This window comes from Vanellus vanellus (genome assembly GCF_965231255.1).
Source record: "Vanellus vanellus genome assembly, chromosome: 3".
Classification (NCBI taxonomy): Eukaryota; Metazoa; Chordata; class Aves; order Charadriiformes; family Charadriidae; genus Vanellus; species Vanellus vanellus.
Window position 1 is genome coordinate 119,071,149 of NC_138907.1, and position 19,690 is coordinate 119,090,838.

Consider the following 19,690-nt stretch of genomic DNA (forward strand, 5'->3'; position numbering starts at 1 on the left):
CAGTTTGTGTATTGTGCCAAATAAGTAGCAGTTATTACAGAAAATCATGGTTCAGAGAGTAGACCTCAGAGAATAGCCTACACTCGCAAAAACCCAAGTCAAGACCTTTTCATAGCCAAGTGACACACCATGGCTCACACCCACACGGCTGAACTCTGTTATACCCCAAAAGAGGCTGGCTGCACCCCTCCAGTCCTGGGCCAGCTCTTGAGCTATACCACCACCACCCAAAGGAGTGCTAGCTGACAGGAGCCACAGTGGACAGCTACATACTTTCTGCAAAACGTCCTTGGGGTTTTATGCTCACAGAGCATCCTTAAGTGCCAGACATACTCTCAGCACCGCCTGCACCAAGAAAACCCCCCTTACAGGACCCCAACAGCTCCAACTGACTGCTAAATGTGCACCTTCTTCAGGCCGTCCTGTTGACAATGAAGAGCCAACATCTATATTAGCAAATAAACGTGGTCAGGGCTTGGGCTGAGATAAAGGCACACAATGTCTGTCTTGTGAGTTTTTAGCACGCTTCCTGGCATGAATTTGTCCCAGGCTAATTATTGCTTTCCCAAATGATGCCTGGACATAGTTTAGGGATCAGTACAAGCTCGGGGCCCTTCCTGTTTTGGACGTGGCCAGTTTGCTCTGGGGAGCGGAAGGATTTAACTGTTAGACAGGAGCTACTTCATCCTAGTTGGCACAGAGCAAGGCTTCCTGTCTGCTTTTATTTACTAGTTTAGTCACAGTCAAACCACCCTACTGCAGCCGTGTGTTTCACTGTGACGATAAATCTTAGTACCCCTCATGATCTTGACATGACTGGGCATCTCAGACAATATGGAAAGAATGGGTTTGAGCCTTATCCAAAATTTATGGAAGGTAATAGAAAGCATTTCTTTCACTTTAAGGACAATTGCCATTAACAACAATCTGAATGCCACATTTCTGTGCAAAGGGAAACTTTTCCCCAGGTGGACCTATGAAATCTGTTTTATTCCTTTTTTATTCTTTTTACCAAAGGGATAATGACAAGATCTAACTTTTCAGTACTGTACCCAAGATGAGACCTGAGAAATTCAAGCACAAATGAAGAGCTGCTGAGTCCTAGGTGTGTGTGAGTCCTTAAGGACACTCTCCTTTCACTGGCACTTCAGATGATTCCAGATCTGGCCAACTGCTGCAAGGGCCAGTAGCAAGAGGATGTGATCCCCAGGTGTGTTAATTAGTACCAGCCCGAAGTTACAATGTCTAATTCATGGATTTTTGGCAAGGTTTTACAGATCACTTTCAAAAATGGTTTTCCAAAGGCAGCTTCTTTGATCCTTTGAAACCAAGACAGAAACTTCTGCAGCAGGTCCATGGGGAAAAGGGAACAATGGTTTTATTAAGTCTGCTGAGTTAGGAATTTGACAGCATCAGATGAAAGGCAAAGCATCTCCCATCTCAATTTAAACTGAGCACACATTCACCTTACAGACAGCTTCTTCTAGAGCAAACAATTCTGTTATACTTGGTGAACAGAAAAGCAACAGGGCAGCTCTGAATCCATCCCTCATTAGCAGGCTGCCTCATCTACAGGCAGTTCTCCGGGTCTGCTGATTAAAGATTTCCCGTGCCTTGGTGAAAGGAGCAGGCTAATCAATGAGGTAATGCTTTTTTATTCTAATTAAGGACTTGAGTCATCCTATTATTGTAAAGTCCATGAAACAAAACATGTTTAAATCTGTCCAATTACATCATGTTCGATCCTCTTCCAAAGCAGAAGTAAAAAAAAAAAAAAAAAAAAAAAAAAAAAAAAAAGAGAGAAAAGAGACACTTTTCATTCTGTGTAGTTGTAAATTTATCCTGTACCCCTTCTAAAGGATCTCCTGCCTCCTACGAACCTGCCTCAGTTAAGTAAGGGCTTGCTTAATACGCCTGCAGAATGGCTCATGGCAGCTTCTGCACGCATTCATCGCTGTTTAGTTCTGTACTGCTACAAATGACCGCACATTGCTGTTACAGAGGATGGGAAAATAAAAAGCTGAGAGTTCACTCAGAGGACTATGGGAATTATTTGAAAGCTGGTGCCAGCTAGTGGCAATGGCATTTCATTCCAGTTCCCTGAGATTACTTGGCTCTACAATTCTTCTATATACAGAAGAATGCGTGGTAAGTTTTATTGCTAACAATGAACCAGGTCCATTAAAATAACCCGTGACAACTTTCTTAAAAGCAGACATATCTACTTTAGTGAGCTGGTCAAATTCCAAGCTGGGTATTTATATTTACATTGGTGCAATTCCCCCTACGTTTCCTGTTGAATTACATGTTCTTTGCTTACTGTCTGATACTGCAATGAGATGTTGCACTAAGCTATTAAGTCCTTGCTGCATTTTACCCCAGGTGTAGTTACATTTGTGTTCTGCTTGAAAACACTGCTGGATGGCATACACAGCTATAACATTACACAGACTATAGAGTTATTCACAGTCCTTTGGGTTTAGGATGATGGTATAAACACAGATTTACTATTTATAAAACACATTAAAGTATATTCAGTGTTCTAATCAGAAATAAAAATGAAGCACATTAAAATAATTACTTAAACTCCCTCCCAAAGGATCCCCATGTTTCAGCTGTGTATGTACTGGAATCACTCAAGCCAGACATGACAGAAATTCATCACTGAAGTTTAACCAAGGCAATTGCTTCAACATGCAACATAAAACCTGGGGAAAAAATGACTGCATAATCTTATGGAGCCAAAAATCCAACACTAGACCAGGAAATATGAATGCAGATCAGGACAATGCTGGTACGGGGGAGGACTCTCACAACTTTTCCTTAGGTCAGGGAAGTGACTATTTCCAGAATAAAAGAAAACACAGAGCAGCCAACTTTAGACCTGTAAGTTATTCATCCACTCCTCTCCAAACCTCTCTGACAGTGCCCTAGCTCTGAGCCCAAGGTATAGTTCTTTCTGATTACCAGAAGCGGACAGAGCAGGAGGGTTTTTGCACTTACCTGTCAAATATGCTCTCCTGAAGGAGTGCTTATGGATATAACATATCCAGCTTTGGAGTCCCCAACATAAGAAAGACATGGACCTGCTGGAGTGTGTCCAGAGGAGAGCCACGAGGATGATCCGAGGGATGGAGCACCTCTCCTATGAGGAGAGGCTGAAAGAGTTGGGGCTGTTCAGCCTGGAGAAGAGAAGGCTCCGGGGACATCTTATTGCGGCCTTCCAGTACCTAAAGAGGGCCTACAGGATTGCTGGGGAAGGACTTTTTACTAGGGCATGTAGGAATAGGACGAGGGGGAATGGCTTTAAACTGGAAGAGGGCAGGTTCAAATTAAATATTAGGAAGAAGTTTTTCACTTTGAGGGTGGTAAGGCACTGGAACAGGTTGCCCAGAGAGGTTGTTGAGGCCCCATCCCTGGAGGTGTTCAAGGCCAGGCTGGATGTGGCCTTGGGCAACCTGGTCTAGTGGGAGGTGTCCCTGCCTATGGCAGGGGGGTTGGAACTCGATGATCTTCAAGGTCCTTTCCAACCTAAACCATTCTATGATTCTATATGCCAACTACAAGCCCAGGAGTACTAAAAAAAAATATCTCAGTTTTCCTGAGTACACTTACATTCAGTTAGCACTACCACAGAACAGCAATGAGAGAAGAGGGCTGAGTCCTTGTATCCAACTCTATTCCCTTGGCTGGAAAGTACAGCTAGAAAAGGTTCTCAGTTCCACCACTTGGAGCCACACAGGCCTTGGCAGAGTTCTCCCAAGGAAAACATCTTCCAAGAGCAATCACTCAGAAGACACAATGCAGAACGAATATGGATGATTCTGTGAGATTCAATAGCTAAACATGGTTTCATTTTCCATTGTTTTCTTTCAGTCACCCTCAACCTGTGGAGGGACAGCAAGAAAAAAGAAAAGAAACACATGGGAAGCTGTGCTCAGGAGATAGGATTGGAGGCAGAAGAGAAAGGAAAGCCCATTGCATGGGAAAACAACACTCACAAAGCAACTATAAACATAAACAAAGTTCAGGACAGACAAACTGGAGGGACTGAATTCCTGCAAGGAGAGCATCCCTGCCATCCTGCTTTACTCCCTAGCCACTCAGTTAACACATCTCCATGGAGAGGCTATAAGGTTGACCCTAAAAAGGGTTAAGAGCAGACAATTTATGAAAGGTTTATCCTTTAACTGGGTGGGTAATACACACTTTTTGCTGCCTTTTCTTCTTTTCATCTCTTTGATGGAGAAGAACACTACACCAGACAATGTCCTTGGTTTTCAGAAAATTTTCAACTGTTAGAAATGTCTCAGTAGAAGACCAACAGGATTGTTTACTGGCATTTTGCAAGTTGCCAATCTGACAGCAGCTGGACTGGAATTGTGACAAGTACTTGTGTCACTTGGCAAAGTGATGGTCAAGCATGCCTTGCAACCTAAGCTTGTGACTCAACAACTAACAGAAAATAAAGATCTGCCTGTTTAAATTTCTGAAGGCTTCACAGCTGCGAGCACGGATACACACACTGCTAGGAAAACAAAGCTCGCTCTTTCTTTTCTTGTTCATTGTTTTAACTTTCTGAATTTCATTAAAGAAAAAATAACCTGTATCTTCTCTCTTCTTTGATGTTTTGGCACCTTCACTCCCTCTCAGCTCATCAGGACAGCCACACAAGCATTTCTACTGCTTTGTGTGACTCCTACTGGATTTCAGAGGGGAAGTCATGCATGTACCTGGCTCAACAAAAAGGCAGTTGTGAATTTACGAGTGGCTGAGGAGCAGGAGCATGCCTGAGGAGTAGCATCCTGAGGAGAGGCAGGAGTACAACCCTGCCAACTAAGGACCAGAAGGTACAGCAGCTGAACACACATTTTGACAGGTTTGCTCCAGACCATCTGTCCAGCAGACGGCAGCTGTGCTATGACACTGCTCCAGCCTGCAGAAATTCTCTTCCTTGGAGGTTAAAATCCACCAGCAAGCATACTGCCCTCACCCATTACAGCTCTGGGCACTCCATCAATAAAACTACTTGGAAAGATGCTAAATGCAGGACTCAAGCCGATTTCTGCCTCTTCGTCAGCCATTCTCAGCAGCCCAAGGTTTCTGGCAGAGGAAGCAAGATCAAACGTTGCCACTCATTTCTCCCCCAAAAGGGAGGCCATCTTATACTCTTCTGCCACAACTGGGAAAGAAGGGAAAGGGAAAGGGAAAGGGAAAGGGAAAGGGAAAGGGAAAGGGAAAGGGAAAGGGAAAGGGAAAGGGAAAGGGAAAGGGAAAGGGAAAGGGAAAGGGAAAGGGAAAGGGAAAGGGAAAGGGAAAGGGAAAGGGAAAGGGAAAGGGAAAGGGAAAGGGAAAGGGAGCACTGGGATGAACAGCTCAGGATTCAAAGTCTAGCCTAGCTGCCATTAGGGGGCTAGGAGACATGAAGGTGTAGGACGCAACCCAAGAACAATTGCTGCCTTGTGTGCCAACCTACCTCCTCCTGCAGCCAGCCTGGCTCTGCGGGGCTCTGGCAAGGGCAGGGCTGGCTGCCCCTTCCCTGCCAATCTGTTGCTCAAAGCCATCACCCATTTCATCTGCAGCCAGAAAAGGTCCCAAGTCCTTTAATAAATCTCCTTACCAGCAAAACCCAGCAACGGCAAACCTCTGGCACCAGGGGTGGTTGAGTTTGACCCCAGTAGCAACTAGCTACAAGGCTTTTAAAAACTTTGGCAGAAGGCCCCCAAAAGGTCAGCCCTCACCAGCCTCATCCCTTCCTAACTATTGTCAGGAGTTAGCTGCATCTGCGTTTAAACACAACAGATACAAAGCCTCCACCTACCCACATGCCTTTATTCCTCTGGGAAGGCACAAATTTGGATGAGGAGAAGCCATGAGGGGAAATCCACTGAAACAATAGCAAAGGTAGAGAGCGGAGACAGAAATTCTCCAGGACCCACAAAGAGACAGAAGAGCTCCTGCCTGGGGAATACCCACCCCTGGGCTCTGTGCAGTTTGCCAGGAAAAACCTATGGCTGAGGGAAGATACGCTGTCACTGAAAGATTTAGGGAGGCAAAAGAAAAAGGACGGAAGGGAGTGAACCTGCGAAGGCTGCGGAGAGCTCATGGAGGCAGGAAAGGAAAGCACAGGAAAAGGTGGGTTTTCCCAAGCTGGTGAGCGAATATTACCTCAGAAGTTAATTGCAGGACTGCTGCAATGCTTTAACCCATGAAGCAGTCACTGTCCTTTTGCAAAATTGGTGCTGCTTTGTTCAGAGAAGCTGGTTCTGAGCCATTTTAATCAGCTGCTGTCTCAGGTTTATTGGAGTAAACTCAATACAAGTACTAACTTTAGTTGTTTTAACTACACTGAGAGGAGAAAGATGCAAAAGCTCTTGGCTTCAACCTACAAACAATAAAACTTCACAGTTCATCCACAGACGGAGAAGACAAAACCCAGTTCATTTACCGTGATTTGTTTTTTAAATTGTTTTACAATTCAGAGCTAGAAATGTCTAACTCAATCCTGCTTGGATCAAGTAAAAAAATCCACAACCAGTTGCCTGAATTCCCTACAGAAAGCAAAACCCTAAGGAGCCCTCAGGGCAGACTGGTAGCAAACTAGGCAGCAGGCAAAAAGCTAACCCCTGTGGGCAGAGGAGCTCAGGGCCATACTATTTTTAGTAACTCCTTCACACCCTGGGCCTGAGCACAGGAGCTCAGTTCAACAATTCAACTGTTAGAACAGTCTCTGATGCTCCCCTGGCATGGGACAACTTGCCTTCTCCTAAACCATCCTAATCGCTGCCCAGGAGGCATCACAGGACAGCAGCCATTTCCAGTGGGCATTCTGGACATAGCAAAGGTAACCCAGAGGACATGTAACGGTATAGACATGGCCAGATACTGCCCAGTCAGCCTCAGCCAACATGCTCTTGCACAGCTGAGCTGACTGGCATTGATGCTGCTCAGGATTCCCGCTTCACGCTTCTCTCTTCACTCCATGCAAATCTGTTCTCAAACCACTGGCAAATTACACCTTTTTCCATTGCAGAATTTTCAGCAGTATCATCAAGAATATCCTAGCTGCGGGAGAAGATCTCCTCCATCTTGTGGCTGTCTTCCATGCTTTTCCCTTCACAGGATTAGCATCTTTCAGATCTAGTATTCTTGCTTCTTTCATTCCTGAAGGCATTCCAGTTGGAGAAACCCCTGCAATTGTGTCTAGCCACACAGTAATATTCTGTAATTTACCAGGAAAATCCTTCAAAAGACAGCAGTGTTAAAAGATACTGCACCTCTAAAACCCCAGGTATATTGTCAAAGCACCATGGTAGCCTACTGAGCACTTAAACATATGTTTCTGCGAACGTTGGGATAGATGGATTTAAAGATGAGTGATAAAGAGTGGTATTGTGCTCACTTTAAAGACAACAATAGAAACAAAGATAAATCAATGTACCTAATATTGTCCCTACAACATGGAGTAAAATACATATCTGATTTCCTACTTACAAAGGAATTAAAACATTTTAACAAAGGGATATTGTAATGATCATGGCTTACCAGAAAAAAAGGAAAAAAAGATGTTGACTTTAAAAAAAACAGTTTGGCTATGAGACCCTTGTGACTTACAAGTCACTGTACACTTACACTGCCAAGAAAAATGAAATAGAGCTAGAAATGCACCACTGCTACAAAAGTGAGTACACTACATTCATTCCCTGCTACACAGCTGGTGTCAAAGGACCATCTTACTCAGAATTATGAGCGCTTGTTCTTACCGGACCTGTATATTCTGTCCAAAGCTGAAAAGATTTCTATAAATGTCCAGGAAAACTTGCAGAGTAACTGGTGACAATACACTGAAATAACAATACTCCAAACTATCAAGAAGGGCAGTGGGAAAAGAGAAGATATACCCCTCGAAAACATATTTCAAATTAATTTCAACAATGCACTCCACAAAAGTAACCTAATTTTGAGCACCTCTTATTCTAGGAAGAACTAAGCCTGGGGAAAAAAAAAAAAGGAGGAGGGGTATTAAAAGATGAAAGCTTCATCAGAAACATATATTATGTTTTTTGAAATGTCTCTGATTTGGACAAGAAAAAAACCAAACAGTCTTTCTGTTGTTAAGAATCCCAGACATGGCCCAAGATCACCCTGCTAACACAGAAAGAAAGCTTTTGGACATGAAAGTCATATAGCAGAGAAACACAAAGTTTGTAGACCATCATTATACCCACAAAAACTGAAGAGCAGAATTGGCAAGTGAGTTGCCCAGCAGACATGAAAGAGAAACTCAAGACACAGCCTTGAATGTGAGGAAAAGAATCAGCACAAGTGGGATGTCTCCTCCAGGCAAAAGGAACCAGACCATTATGAGCTTCCACCTGGATGATCACCAGCAATACAAAACCAGAAAAAAGACCCTAGTTTAGCATTTTACCCCTAAGGCCAGTACATTTAACTGGATATCTGGTGGTTCAGTAGCACAGCAGCACTGCTGGGTCAAATCCAAGTCACAGCATTCTGGCCCAGGAGTAAAAGTTGTTACCAAATGAAGCGTGCTGACAACATATGGAGGCCTGTGCTACTGGAGCAGTTTCATCTTCATCCAGAAAGAAAAAAAACCTGTAAGATTATGCCAAACACATGATTCAATTTAGGTCAGAGCTCTACTGCTCAAAGCACCCTGGCCACTGATACTGCTTGGAACGGACTGGCTTTTTTTAGTGCTGACTTTACAGCTTTTCAAAGGTTTTTCACAGGGGAAAGGATCACGTATTTTTTTCTTTATGCATTAGGGAGTAGTTTACTACTAAATGTATTTACCCAGTCTGCAACACCTTTTTTATTCATCTCCATCCTGAAGCAACTTCAAGCACATCTGAAGCACTAAAGCTGTGAGGCCTGCAAGCTCCCTCTTTAAAAGCATGTAAGCACCTAACATTTTAGTGGGCATAGAAGACACCCTAAAATGGTGACCCAAGAGTTGCCCATCCACTGACAGATAAGCTCCTGCCTTTGGACTCTTACCTAGACAGCTATTACTAGATGGCATAAAGCCGGGATACGATGCTTATGGCCAACCTGATCTCCATTGATGTGAATGGAAAAATATCTTCCATGGAAAAAGGTTGAGTTACAGGGGAATAGAGACAATGTAAGATCAGATTCAGGATTCTCATTTCCACTTTCACGTTTCTGTGTCAACACTGTACATGTGAGATTTATAAATAATAATGGAGATTTTTTTTTATAGATAGCCAACCACTGGTTTAGAGTGAAAAACATCTGACTGCATAACATGTCATGCTGCAGCCCTGTACCAGTAAAGACCATACTTCTTACACAAACGAAGTTATTCTGATTCAGTAAGAATTCTGTTCTTGAAAGGAATGGAAGCAATAAACTAAATGAGGATTAAATACCAGGTCTTGTCATCCTTCAATGCATTAAAAGACCAAAATAATCAAGACTTTCAAATGCTATGTCAAACTATGCAGAGCAGAAAAGCAAACTTATTGCTTATTTTGGCACAGCAAGTTCTTTGCAGCTTATACTCGTTATAGGTCGGAAAACACAACATTGCATTTGCTAACCCAATACATCATTTTCCTATCCAAAAAAGGAGAGCTTCTTTTGTAAACTTACTAACTAAGGACCATTTTGTGGGAAGTACTGCTTTATCTAACTTCTTATTGTAAATAGTTATTTAACTTTTTTAAACTCTTCTTCAACAAAAGAATAATTTTGATGCTGAGTAATTAAGCACGTTTTGTCAAAAGAATAATATTTAAAGTTTTCTAGTGATATGTAAAAGATTAAATACTTCAAGTAAAAAGGATGACATCTGGACATCAACAATTACATATGATTATAACAGCAGGAGCAAAGTCCAAATGGCACTTCCAGTATTAGTCATTGTAGTAGACCTGACTTATTGTGGAAGACTGGCTTAGAGCCTGGAGTGAATGATCCCCTTGGAAATGATTCAAGGTAATTGGGAAACACCAAGAGAGGTCTCTGGCCTGTTACTATTAGTTAATGCCTATTGCTATGAAGAAGCATTTTGAAAGCACTGTCTGGGTCCAAGACAAAGAACATTCAGTAGTGACTGGTGACTGTGGGTGGCTGAAACAATTCATTTGAGTCAGTCAGTTCTTACTGAAGATCAAGACCAGCAAAGCCTTTTCTACTTGGGCATCTAAAGCCTGAGACACCCTAAAAAAAGTAGTCACTACTCATGATCCCAGCCACTGAGAAACTAAATTTGCTTCCAGGCCTCAGTAGTTAGAAATGGTTTTTGGGAATTAAGTGAGAAATTCCATCTTGAAGTGAAGAAAATAACTGAAAATTATCAGACAGGTAAGCAACTGTGGATACTAACATCAGCAAGCTTTGATTCAATTATTGTTTCTCAAGCTGTTATTGTTTATGCTTTAGTGGCATTTAACCTGTGACATCTTCAGATAAGATGGAAAGAAAAGCCTATTTGTGAACATCATGATTGAAATGTTGGCTCTTTTGGTCTTTATGCTGCTTTATAACTTTACCTCCTTGTAGACACAAAAGAGCTCAGAAGCAGTTCCAGACACTGTAAACACCAGTGTACTCCAGAGCAGCACATCCAATGGACCCTGGTGGCTTTATGTTTTGTGGTGTCCAGTAAAGTGCCTACTGTAGCTGAGACTGTTATCAAGGCATTCACAATGTCCCTCTGTCACTTGGATTTCCTGAGGAATGCACTAAAGAGGCACTACTAAGCCTTTTCCCTCTACTGACGCACCTCCTTCCTCAAACTGCAGAGGCCTCTCCTCTGTGAAATTCAGCTGAAAGCGGCTGATGTTATAAAACATTGCGATGAGGGGACAGTAACATAGAAGAGCCTTATTTGTTTAGCAAACTAGGCTAAAAACTAAATAACAAAGGCACTACCAGCCATACCTGATTATACCAAGAGGGTCTAAAACTTCTTCCTCCTCTTCCTCTTCTTTTTTCTCCCCTTTTTGGGCATTTTCCACTGATGAAAGCTGTGAGATTAAGTCAGATGTCTTCTCCTCTTTGAAAAAATCAAATCCCTCATTTTCTTCATCTTCTTTCTCTTTGTCATCAGGAATGTTTTTACCCTTGAAGTCAAGGGCACTAGTAGATTTTGTTCCTGCAAAATACAGTAACAGATGCAAAACTGAGTACACAGGACAACAACTATGTTTTATTTAATACCTTGCACCTGTTCCTGATGGTTTTGTTTGGGGAATAAAGGACATGATCAGCTTTTGTGAAACTCTTTCAACATTCCTGACTGTCCCTTCTATCCACTGATTTGTCATTATGCATCTGATCTGTTTACTGATTTAAAGTAGTTAAGTAGAGAAAGACAGAGGAAATGAACTTTATCTGAGACAGAGCAGTGCATGTCTAATCTGCTTATTTATGTTCCTTCTATAGTCAATAGAAACAATAGAATTTCCACGTGGTGATTCATCCCATCCAGTTTCCTTCTAAAGTGCCTGTTTCTCTCCACTGGCTACAGAGAGGTTGTAAATACTCTGCTTAGATGTAGGTAGCTAACTTTCAAATAGTTAGTTAAGATGAAGTCCATTTTTTGTTACTAATTTAATTTTTGGGGGCTAAAATTAGACCCTTGGACAGTATGAAAAAGTTTCCACAGCAGTTCTTCAACTTACACTCAAAAATGAAGCCTGAAGTTCTAACTCCTTTCAGTATGCAAGATCTATCCAAATGAGTAAATTCAGCAAAGAGAAACATGCACTTTGATCAAGTCTGCTCACCATACTTGTTACATGCAAAGCCCATGAGAATGAGGAGAGAACTATTCCTTGCTGTGGAGTCTCTGGATTTTCAGGAAAGCAATTTGAAATAATGAGACTAGCTAAAAATAGTCTTGTGAAAACCATGATGGATAAAATTCATGGTTTCATCCTTTTAACTGTTAAAGTAACATGGCATGGGAGACTCTTCTCACTCAGCTTTTCATGCTTGCATCTGCCAAACCACCCAGGGCAGACTTCATTGACTCAATGTGGGTGTCTACCCTGAACAAGTGGTCTTATGCTCCCCTAATAGTGCTGGTCGGGGTAGGCAGCGGATGTTAGGATGCTGCTTATCTTATCCGCACAGTCATCTGTGTTTTACCATGTTGATTCTCCCTGCACACCCCTGAATATATCGGCTATGTCTCCAGCATCTGTAAGGGAAGTGTACATAACTAGCTTGAGAATCTGCACTGTATGTACTGAATTCCACCTGGTTTGGTAGGGTGAGACTTACATTATTCTAAGGCAGATTTCAATGGACAGGTCACATCACTTGCACCCAATCTGTCCACAGTATAAAGACAGTCCAGACTAATTCAGCTGTAGGCATGTGCACTATGGTTAGGTTAATCAGCATGCAAAGGTCAATCAACACGAATTCTGAATTCTCTGTGCAAGGGGTCTACTTTCACAAGAATAATACCAGGGAAAAAAAGAAAACAAAATAAATCCAAAACCTTATTAGCAAAAGAATTTTGCCAAATATTATGCAATTTTGCCCCACTTGACTTTCAGAAGCTGCCAGTCTCACAGAACTTCTAATCTGGCCACACTTGACACTTTCACAAAATCAGCTGTTCACACATGGTGACTTGATAGCACCTTGTAACTTCACTTCCTTAAACCTAATGCTGCACTGAGAATCCTGCACAGCACCAGACTGGAGCATTCCCTATTCAGCAGCTCTCAGCTGAATTAAGAGCACAGAGCCCATCTGTTCCATTCATTCAAAGACTCCCTGCTATGCCCAAGGAACTTAAGAAAGGAACTATATGAATCACTGAAAGAGGCAACAAGAGCTGGACATGAGGCTAAAGGAAAATTTAAAATAAATTAAAAAAAAAAAGAGGCCTAAGAATGGGTTTAACTAAGAAAGAATCTGCCTTTTATTCACATCTTTCTTAGTGTCAACAATTTGCTTTACATTGACAATATATTCATAATATTCACCCTTCTAAACTTATGTGTTCTTACTCACATCATAGGTATATGCCTAAGGAAAATCAGAGAAGTGAGACAGAAGTGAGATAGATACCTTCAAAGCAAGTATTGTGGTATCAACGCTTCCGAATGAGGCATAAGTCCACCGAGAAGAGGAGAAAACACTAGCAAACATGACTATGCAGCACTGTAGATGCACAAGAGGATATATTCAGTGACAGCCTTCATTCTGGCATTCTCTAGTTTCTGACTACCTGAGTCCAGAACTTAAAAACACTTAATAGCACATTCATGGGAGAGGGGACACTCACATCTTTTCGTTACCTAAAAATTCCAGTAACTCAGGACTCGTTGCTAGATCCTCATCTTTTGAGATGAATTTCATGATATCATTGAACATAGCTCTTCGTTCACAGATGACAGATTCCCCCACGAAGAGAACTTTTCTAGGCAAGAGTGGAAGAGAAGCCTGTGGATATCGTGCTGACAGTCTCTGGTAGAGCTCCTCTATCTCGCTGTACTTCTTGGAAACCTGCAATGAAACATGCTGCCCGTGTGAGTTTCTTTACAGGGGAGACATGAGCAGCAAAGCAGAAGTTTAAGCACAGTGAAACATTAACCCTGGAAACCGAAGTGGAAAAACATGTATTACCGAAGAGCTTTACATACAGTCTAGTAAAAGCCTGTTATCTACACAGTGAATCCCCAAGCATTGTTGCTGGTCTTCTAATTCTGTTATTAAAATCCACTCCCTAATGGAATTGAAGTTCATTGCCAGATACCCAGCGTCCATTTGTCTGACTCATCAACTAATGAAATACTGGGAAGGTCACTGTTCCAGATACTTTCCTCTGACAGCAAAAATCCTCATCCACTAAAAATGAACCATACGATGCCCAGCCCTGAGAGAGGGAAAAGAAGCCCACCCAGGTACATATCTGATGGAGAAAGCAGCCTGAATCTTTGCACCATTGAGCCAGAAGACACATTCCTCAGCCTTGGTGGGCTTCAGTGCCCTTCTGACTGTTAAGTCCTAAAAAACTGGCAGGTTTGCTGCCCTGCAGAGCACCTAAGGACAGAAACCGAAGGGCAAAGACCTCAGCTGCCCCCTGACTACTCTGTTTATCCATGAGAAAATAAAAACCAACAACTTGGCCATGGTCTACAGGTTCTCATACAGGGAGAAGATGCCAACAGTAAATGGAGTCATTCCTTCTGCAGACAAAGACAGGAAGCCTGAGGAAAAATAAGGCCCAAGATATTAAAAGGAAAGCAATAACCATGGGAATGCTGGTTAGAAATTGTGTGACTTCTATGCCACATTAAGTTTTGAATTCAGTACCTTAAAAAGCCAACACACAAAAACCACACACAAACAAAACACTATCTCTAAGTGACATTACAGGCAAAATAGAGAGAGACTGTCATGCTCTGTGACTCTGGTATTATACACACAACATATTCATCATGGCCCTCCATGGCCCCATTATCTGTTAATATGTGTCAATGAATACAGAGTTAGATTAAAAAAAAACATCCAAAACCTAGTGCTAGTGGAATGCGTATGACACAGATCCTCTACTAGGGTCCAGCTCTTATCCTCCTGTAACACGTCAGTGAACTCTTGTGGAGTGAACCCTAATTAATACTGCAACATAAAAGATAGAGAGACACAAGCACCGCATCTTGGGATGGAAGAAGGCAGAGTTCTTCCACCAGCACAACAATAAAATAAAGTCAACCCACGAAAGCACACAGAAGTAGAAGGGGAACAAGTTATAGATTAACCCAGAATCCAGAAACTGCATCTATACTAGCAAACTAAACAGTATCAGGGCATATTCCCAGGTACTGGAACCTGAGAGTGTCTGTTAGGAACCTTATAGTGTCTACTGGAACCTGATAACGTCTGGCACAGTTTTCACTCCGGACAGCTAGCACTATCCCAGATAATTTTTCAGCCCAAGACTCAGCCTGGTGCAGCGACCATGCAGCAGCCCGTTTGGGTACCGATCCCCACTGCAGATGGTAAGAAAGTTTCATACTATGGATTCAGCCAGACTGTGCTAGCTGCCCCCCAGGCCAGAGAACAGGTCCTGACATGAACAGACACACCTCAACTAGTTTACTAAATTAGATGTAGGCATAAAGAGCAATAATCAACTTAGCTTTCATGCTTCCCTGCCTTTTGCAGTAATTATTAACCAAGCTAGCTGATTTGAAAAACATTTGCATTTCAGCTGTACAACGTTCACTACTGTTCACACCCATAGCGTCCAGTCACAAAAGGCAAGCAGCTCTATAAGAAAGATGTGAGGCACAAAACCAAACCTGAGTCGACAGAAGAATGGAAACCAAGAATTTTAGACTTGTCTCCTGTAAGTAGCACAGGTACACGTGAGCAACACTGTGCTCCACATGCAGGATCTGACATGCAATTCAGCGGCCAAGCACTAAAGTGATGGCAATAAAGAGATGTTTCCAGAATAAGACAATCCTCCCTTTGAAAGAAACCCCAAAAAGAGAGGGGAAAGCAATTCTGGAATTTCTGAATTTCTTTACATTTCTAGTTTGCTAGGTCCCAGTAGCACTCTGAACAGGGTATGATACCAGATGCCCTCCCAAAAATACTATGTTAGCACAAATGTAAGGGCAGTTAGGAGTTCACTGGTACTTTTTCAAAAGAATAAACAATATTACCCTCCACCCAGACAAAAAAAATCAAATCTGATTAGTGGAAAGTGTTTAACATTTTACTAATTTCAATAATAAATAACTAATTAATGTCTGAAAGCATTACAAGACAGGAACCAATCAACAAGATTATGCCAAAACAGCTTTAAAATACTCAAAAAGTAACACTGAACTGAGACATACAAACTTATTTCTTTCCCCACTTAATTTTCATTCCTCCTCTATCAAACTGTAAATTATTCATAAATCTCAATTTATGTCTAATTACACCATTGAACCTAAAGTAAACGCACACCCTCGCATACTATCGCTAATTGTGCCTTTGTGAATCTGCGTGGGCTTTGAACAAAAAACACCAACCACAACACGCAACACAGCATACAAAGTGTGATGACACTATATTCAAAGCATACTAATATGCTACCCAAAAGCCTGCAGCACACCACGCGAGCTAATTTCCAACAGTGTCGGGATGCCCTCTGCTGGGATAACCTACCACACAGGCAAGATGTTAAACCTCCAGCCCAAACCTTTCCTCACTTACCAAAGACCAAAGTTGGCCTCAGCAAGCCCTGCCGGCTGCTGTCCCTCTGCCTCAAACCCTGGCTCCTGCTGGCTCCTCTTTGTCTTTGCTCATCCTTACCTTGGTTTTGGTGCTGGAAATGCAGCAAATCTGGCTGAATCCAACAACCTGACTGATGCATTTAGAATCACAAAATCGCTTGGGTCGGATGACCTTTAAAGGTCATTAGTCCAATCACCCTGCCACGGGCAGGGACATCGTTCACTAGACCAGGTTGCTCAAAGCTCCATCCAACCTGACCTTGAACACTTCCTGGCATGGGGCATCCACACCTTCTCTGGGCAACCTGGGCCAGTGTCTCACAACCCTCATTGTAAAATTTTTTTTCTTTATGTCTGATCTAAATTTACCTTCTTTCAGTTTAAAATTGTTGCCCCGTGTCCTGTCACTACAGGCCCTAGTAAAAAGTCTTTCTTCATCTTTCTTATAAGCCCCCTTTTATATATTGAAAAGCTGCAATAAAATCTCTCCAGAACCTTCTCTTCTCCAAGCTGAACAACCCCAATTCTCTCAGCCTGTCCTCATAGGAGAGGTGTTCCACCCCTCTGATCATCTTTGTGGCCTCCTCTGGATCTGCTGCAACAGGTCCATGTCTTTATGTTGGGGGCCCCTGAGCTGGATGCAGGACTCCAGGTGGGGTCTCACCAGAGCAAAGCAGCGGGGCTGAATCACCTCCCTCAACCTGGTGGCCACGCTGCTAGGGATGCAGCTCAGGATGTGGTTGGCTTTCTGGGCTGCGAGTGCACATGTGGCTCTCCTTGTTTCAAATCAGCAGCACAGAGGCACTGTGGGGGCCTTACACAGTGCTGGCCAGGTCTCACAGAGTGTATTTTCTCAGATAAAGTCCCATGCATCACCCAGAGCATTCTCACACCTTTCCAGTCAGGAAGCACTGTTCTGCTGTGACAATTGTGGACCCTTTCAATTTGACATCCTCTGAAAATTTTCCAGGAGAAAGGCGTATCAGCATGTAACAAAATTAAATCTTGCTTTTCCTGGTTACCACTCACAAACCTTTGAAAAGAGCTGATGGATCCTATGGCCCAAAATGTCAGGATAAAAAATACATGCTGCTTTAAAATCCATTTTATCATTCCTATTAAGCAAACAAAGACCCATTTGATTGATATTCATATATTTTTCTTATGCTGCCTGTAATTCCTCTAGGTCTTGATCCTGCAATTATCCTCTCCCCCCCCCCATGCCTCTAACTCAACTCCATGAATACTGTGGAGCTAAACCCCCACCACCTGTAAGTCAGCCTGAGTGCATGCACTTCAAGGAGTTCTGTCAAGTCACAATATCAAAGGCTCAATCTACTTCACTTCAAAAGAGTTAATCATGCAAATACGGCAAAGCGTGTGCATATTTGCCAGGTCGAGACCCTATTTGCCTCTAACAATTCACATCCAACATAGAACTAAGAGACAGGGATGGGTTTGAATATTTTTTGCACCGGGAACAAATAAGTAAGTTGAATATGATCAAATATAGCTAGGAGGTTAAGAAAACCACTGGGAAGTTCAAAGTGAAAGCCTGAAGTTTGCTGCTAATCCCTCAAATCTCATGCATGTGCCTTGCCCCCATCTTCAGGAGAACCTCGTGCATGAAAACACACACACAAGAATGCCTGGAGGATACAAGTCTGGGACTCTCAGATGTGTGTAGGAAAATTTGATCCCACTCAGTATTAATGGGATTTCATGCCTCCTTTCCCTAGGCTCTTTTTAATGCCCCATTTCTGACCTCAAACTTGTCTTCATATGCTTTATATTTACTGCAAGGATTTCAAGGAAATGGAGGCCTCGGATAGAGCTAACCCAAGCCCTTTGGCCAGCCAATGCACACTAGTGAAGAGCACTCTTGATTTTGTAGTATTACATTAAACACTCATGGCTACTGTGACTTTCTTTTTACAAACCCCACTTCTTGACAGTCACAAAATGGAGGTACAGCAGCACTGTCCTTTACACAACCACCAGCTCTGGATTCAGGACTCAAAAGCATCCCATCTCATAGAGACCACAAACCACGCTCTCACTTAGAGACTCCCAAGTCAAGCCATAGCAGAATTAATGGTGCATGGTGACCTCGTGGGTATGCATTATGGTAGATTTTAATTACATGACCACATGCTGCTCTCCCCACCTGTTTTGCCCAGCAGAAGAGCAAGCACTCTAATATTTCTTTTTAATCAACATGAATTCTTAATGGATCCCGAACCTGTTGCTACACTGAGCAGGGTTTCCCCCCCCATCCCCTCGTCGTCACATCACAGAGGTTATAATGTGAAAGAATTTATCTTCACAACACACCTGCATGGTCAGGAAATAGCAACTCCAACGCACAGATTCTGAGGCCCACAGAAAGAAGGCCAACATATGCAAACAGGTAATGATGAAAACATAGATGAATACACACCCACGTGCTTACACTCCCTCATTTTATGAGGATGACAGTTCTATAGTAAATTCCTCCCAAAAATGTGCTGTGCCTGTCAAACACCAGTAGTTATTTGTTCAGCTTTGAGAAAGAATGAACTTGACTAACAACAGTAACTCGTAAAAAAGAGGTAATTAAACTGGGCACAGATAGAAAGAGAAGGCACTATAGGCTGCATGGATTTTTAATAAGGCTGGGAAGAGAGAAGTTAATTGCCAAAACAGGTAAGGTGTGGCTAGAAGAAATGCATTTGAGATAAACAAAGCCTTTTCTTCTTTTCACAGAATTTGCAGATCTACAGGCAGTAATTAAATATCAACTTTGCAGCAGTACCTCTGATGCAGTACCAAAGATAAAACCAATTTCACTCTTTCAATAGGGCAAGAGTATTCTGACCTTTGAAAGAAATGCAGCTGAGTTTTCCTTCAATTACCAAATACAACCTCAAAGTTAAACAGTTCTACAACCCATTTGCCCTATTTTACAAATAGCATTTTTTTTAATTAAAAAATCCCTCCAGTTTCTAAGAACTTAGATCTGAAAGTCATCACAGAAGTTACTTTCTTCTTCTAGTAATACTTCATAAACATTTCCATTAGAAAGGCCATGATACTGATTTTGCATAGTCCCATTAAGGCTGAGGAACAGGGACCTCTGGATTGTTTAGACCCACAGTAAAGGCTAGTAACTCCACAGGTCAGATCTGAAATCACTTTTTGATGTTCATCTGTTTTTGGTCATAGGCTCTTAACATATCTCAATCCAGTGTGGTCTAAATCTCAGCCCAGAGATCACAGCTAGTTTAGAGGATGCTTCTGTCCTCCTAACCATCTTTTTCCAGGAGATACAGAGAAGCCATTTGAGCTCAATCACATCACTGCCTGCAGTTGCTCACAGCACAGAAAGCCAGTTTCGCTGCTGCCACCTAGGGCTTGAGAGCGTGGAGGGCAGACACTTCAACTGGAAGCAGGTGGAAGAACAGCTA

At 42.4% G+C, this 19,690-nt stretch overlaps 1 protein-coding gene across 1 annotated transcript in view; it reads right to left on the minus strand.

Annotated features, from left to right (window-relative positions):
• The window catches only part of HS1BP3 (HCLS1 binding protein 3), a 52,429-nt gene that overhangs the window by 25,087 nt on the left and 7,652 nt on the right, over window positions 1-19,690 (minus strand). Inside the window, exons 3-4 of the mRNA XM_082480945.1 lie at window positions 13,311-13,518; window positions 10,933-11,146 (exon numbers count right to left, since the gene is read on the minus strand). Coding sequence (XP_082337071.1) covers window positions 10,933-11,146; window positions 13,311-13,518 — 422 coding nt within the window. The remainder of the gene's footprint in view (window positions 1-10,932; window positions 11,147-13,310; window positions 13,519-19,690) is intronic.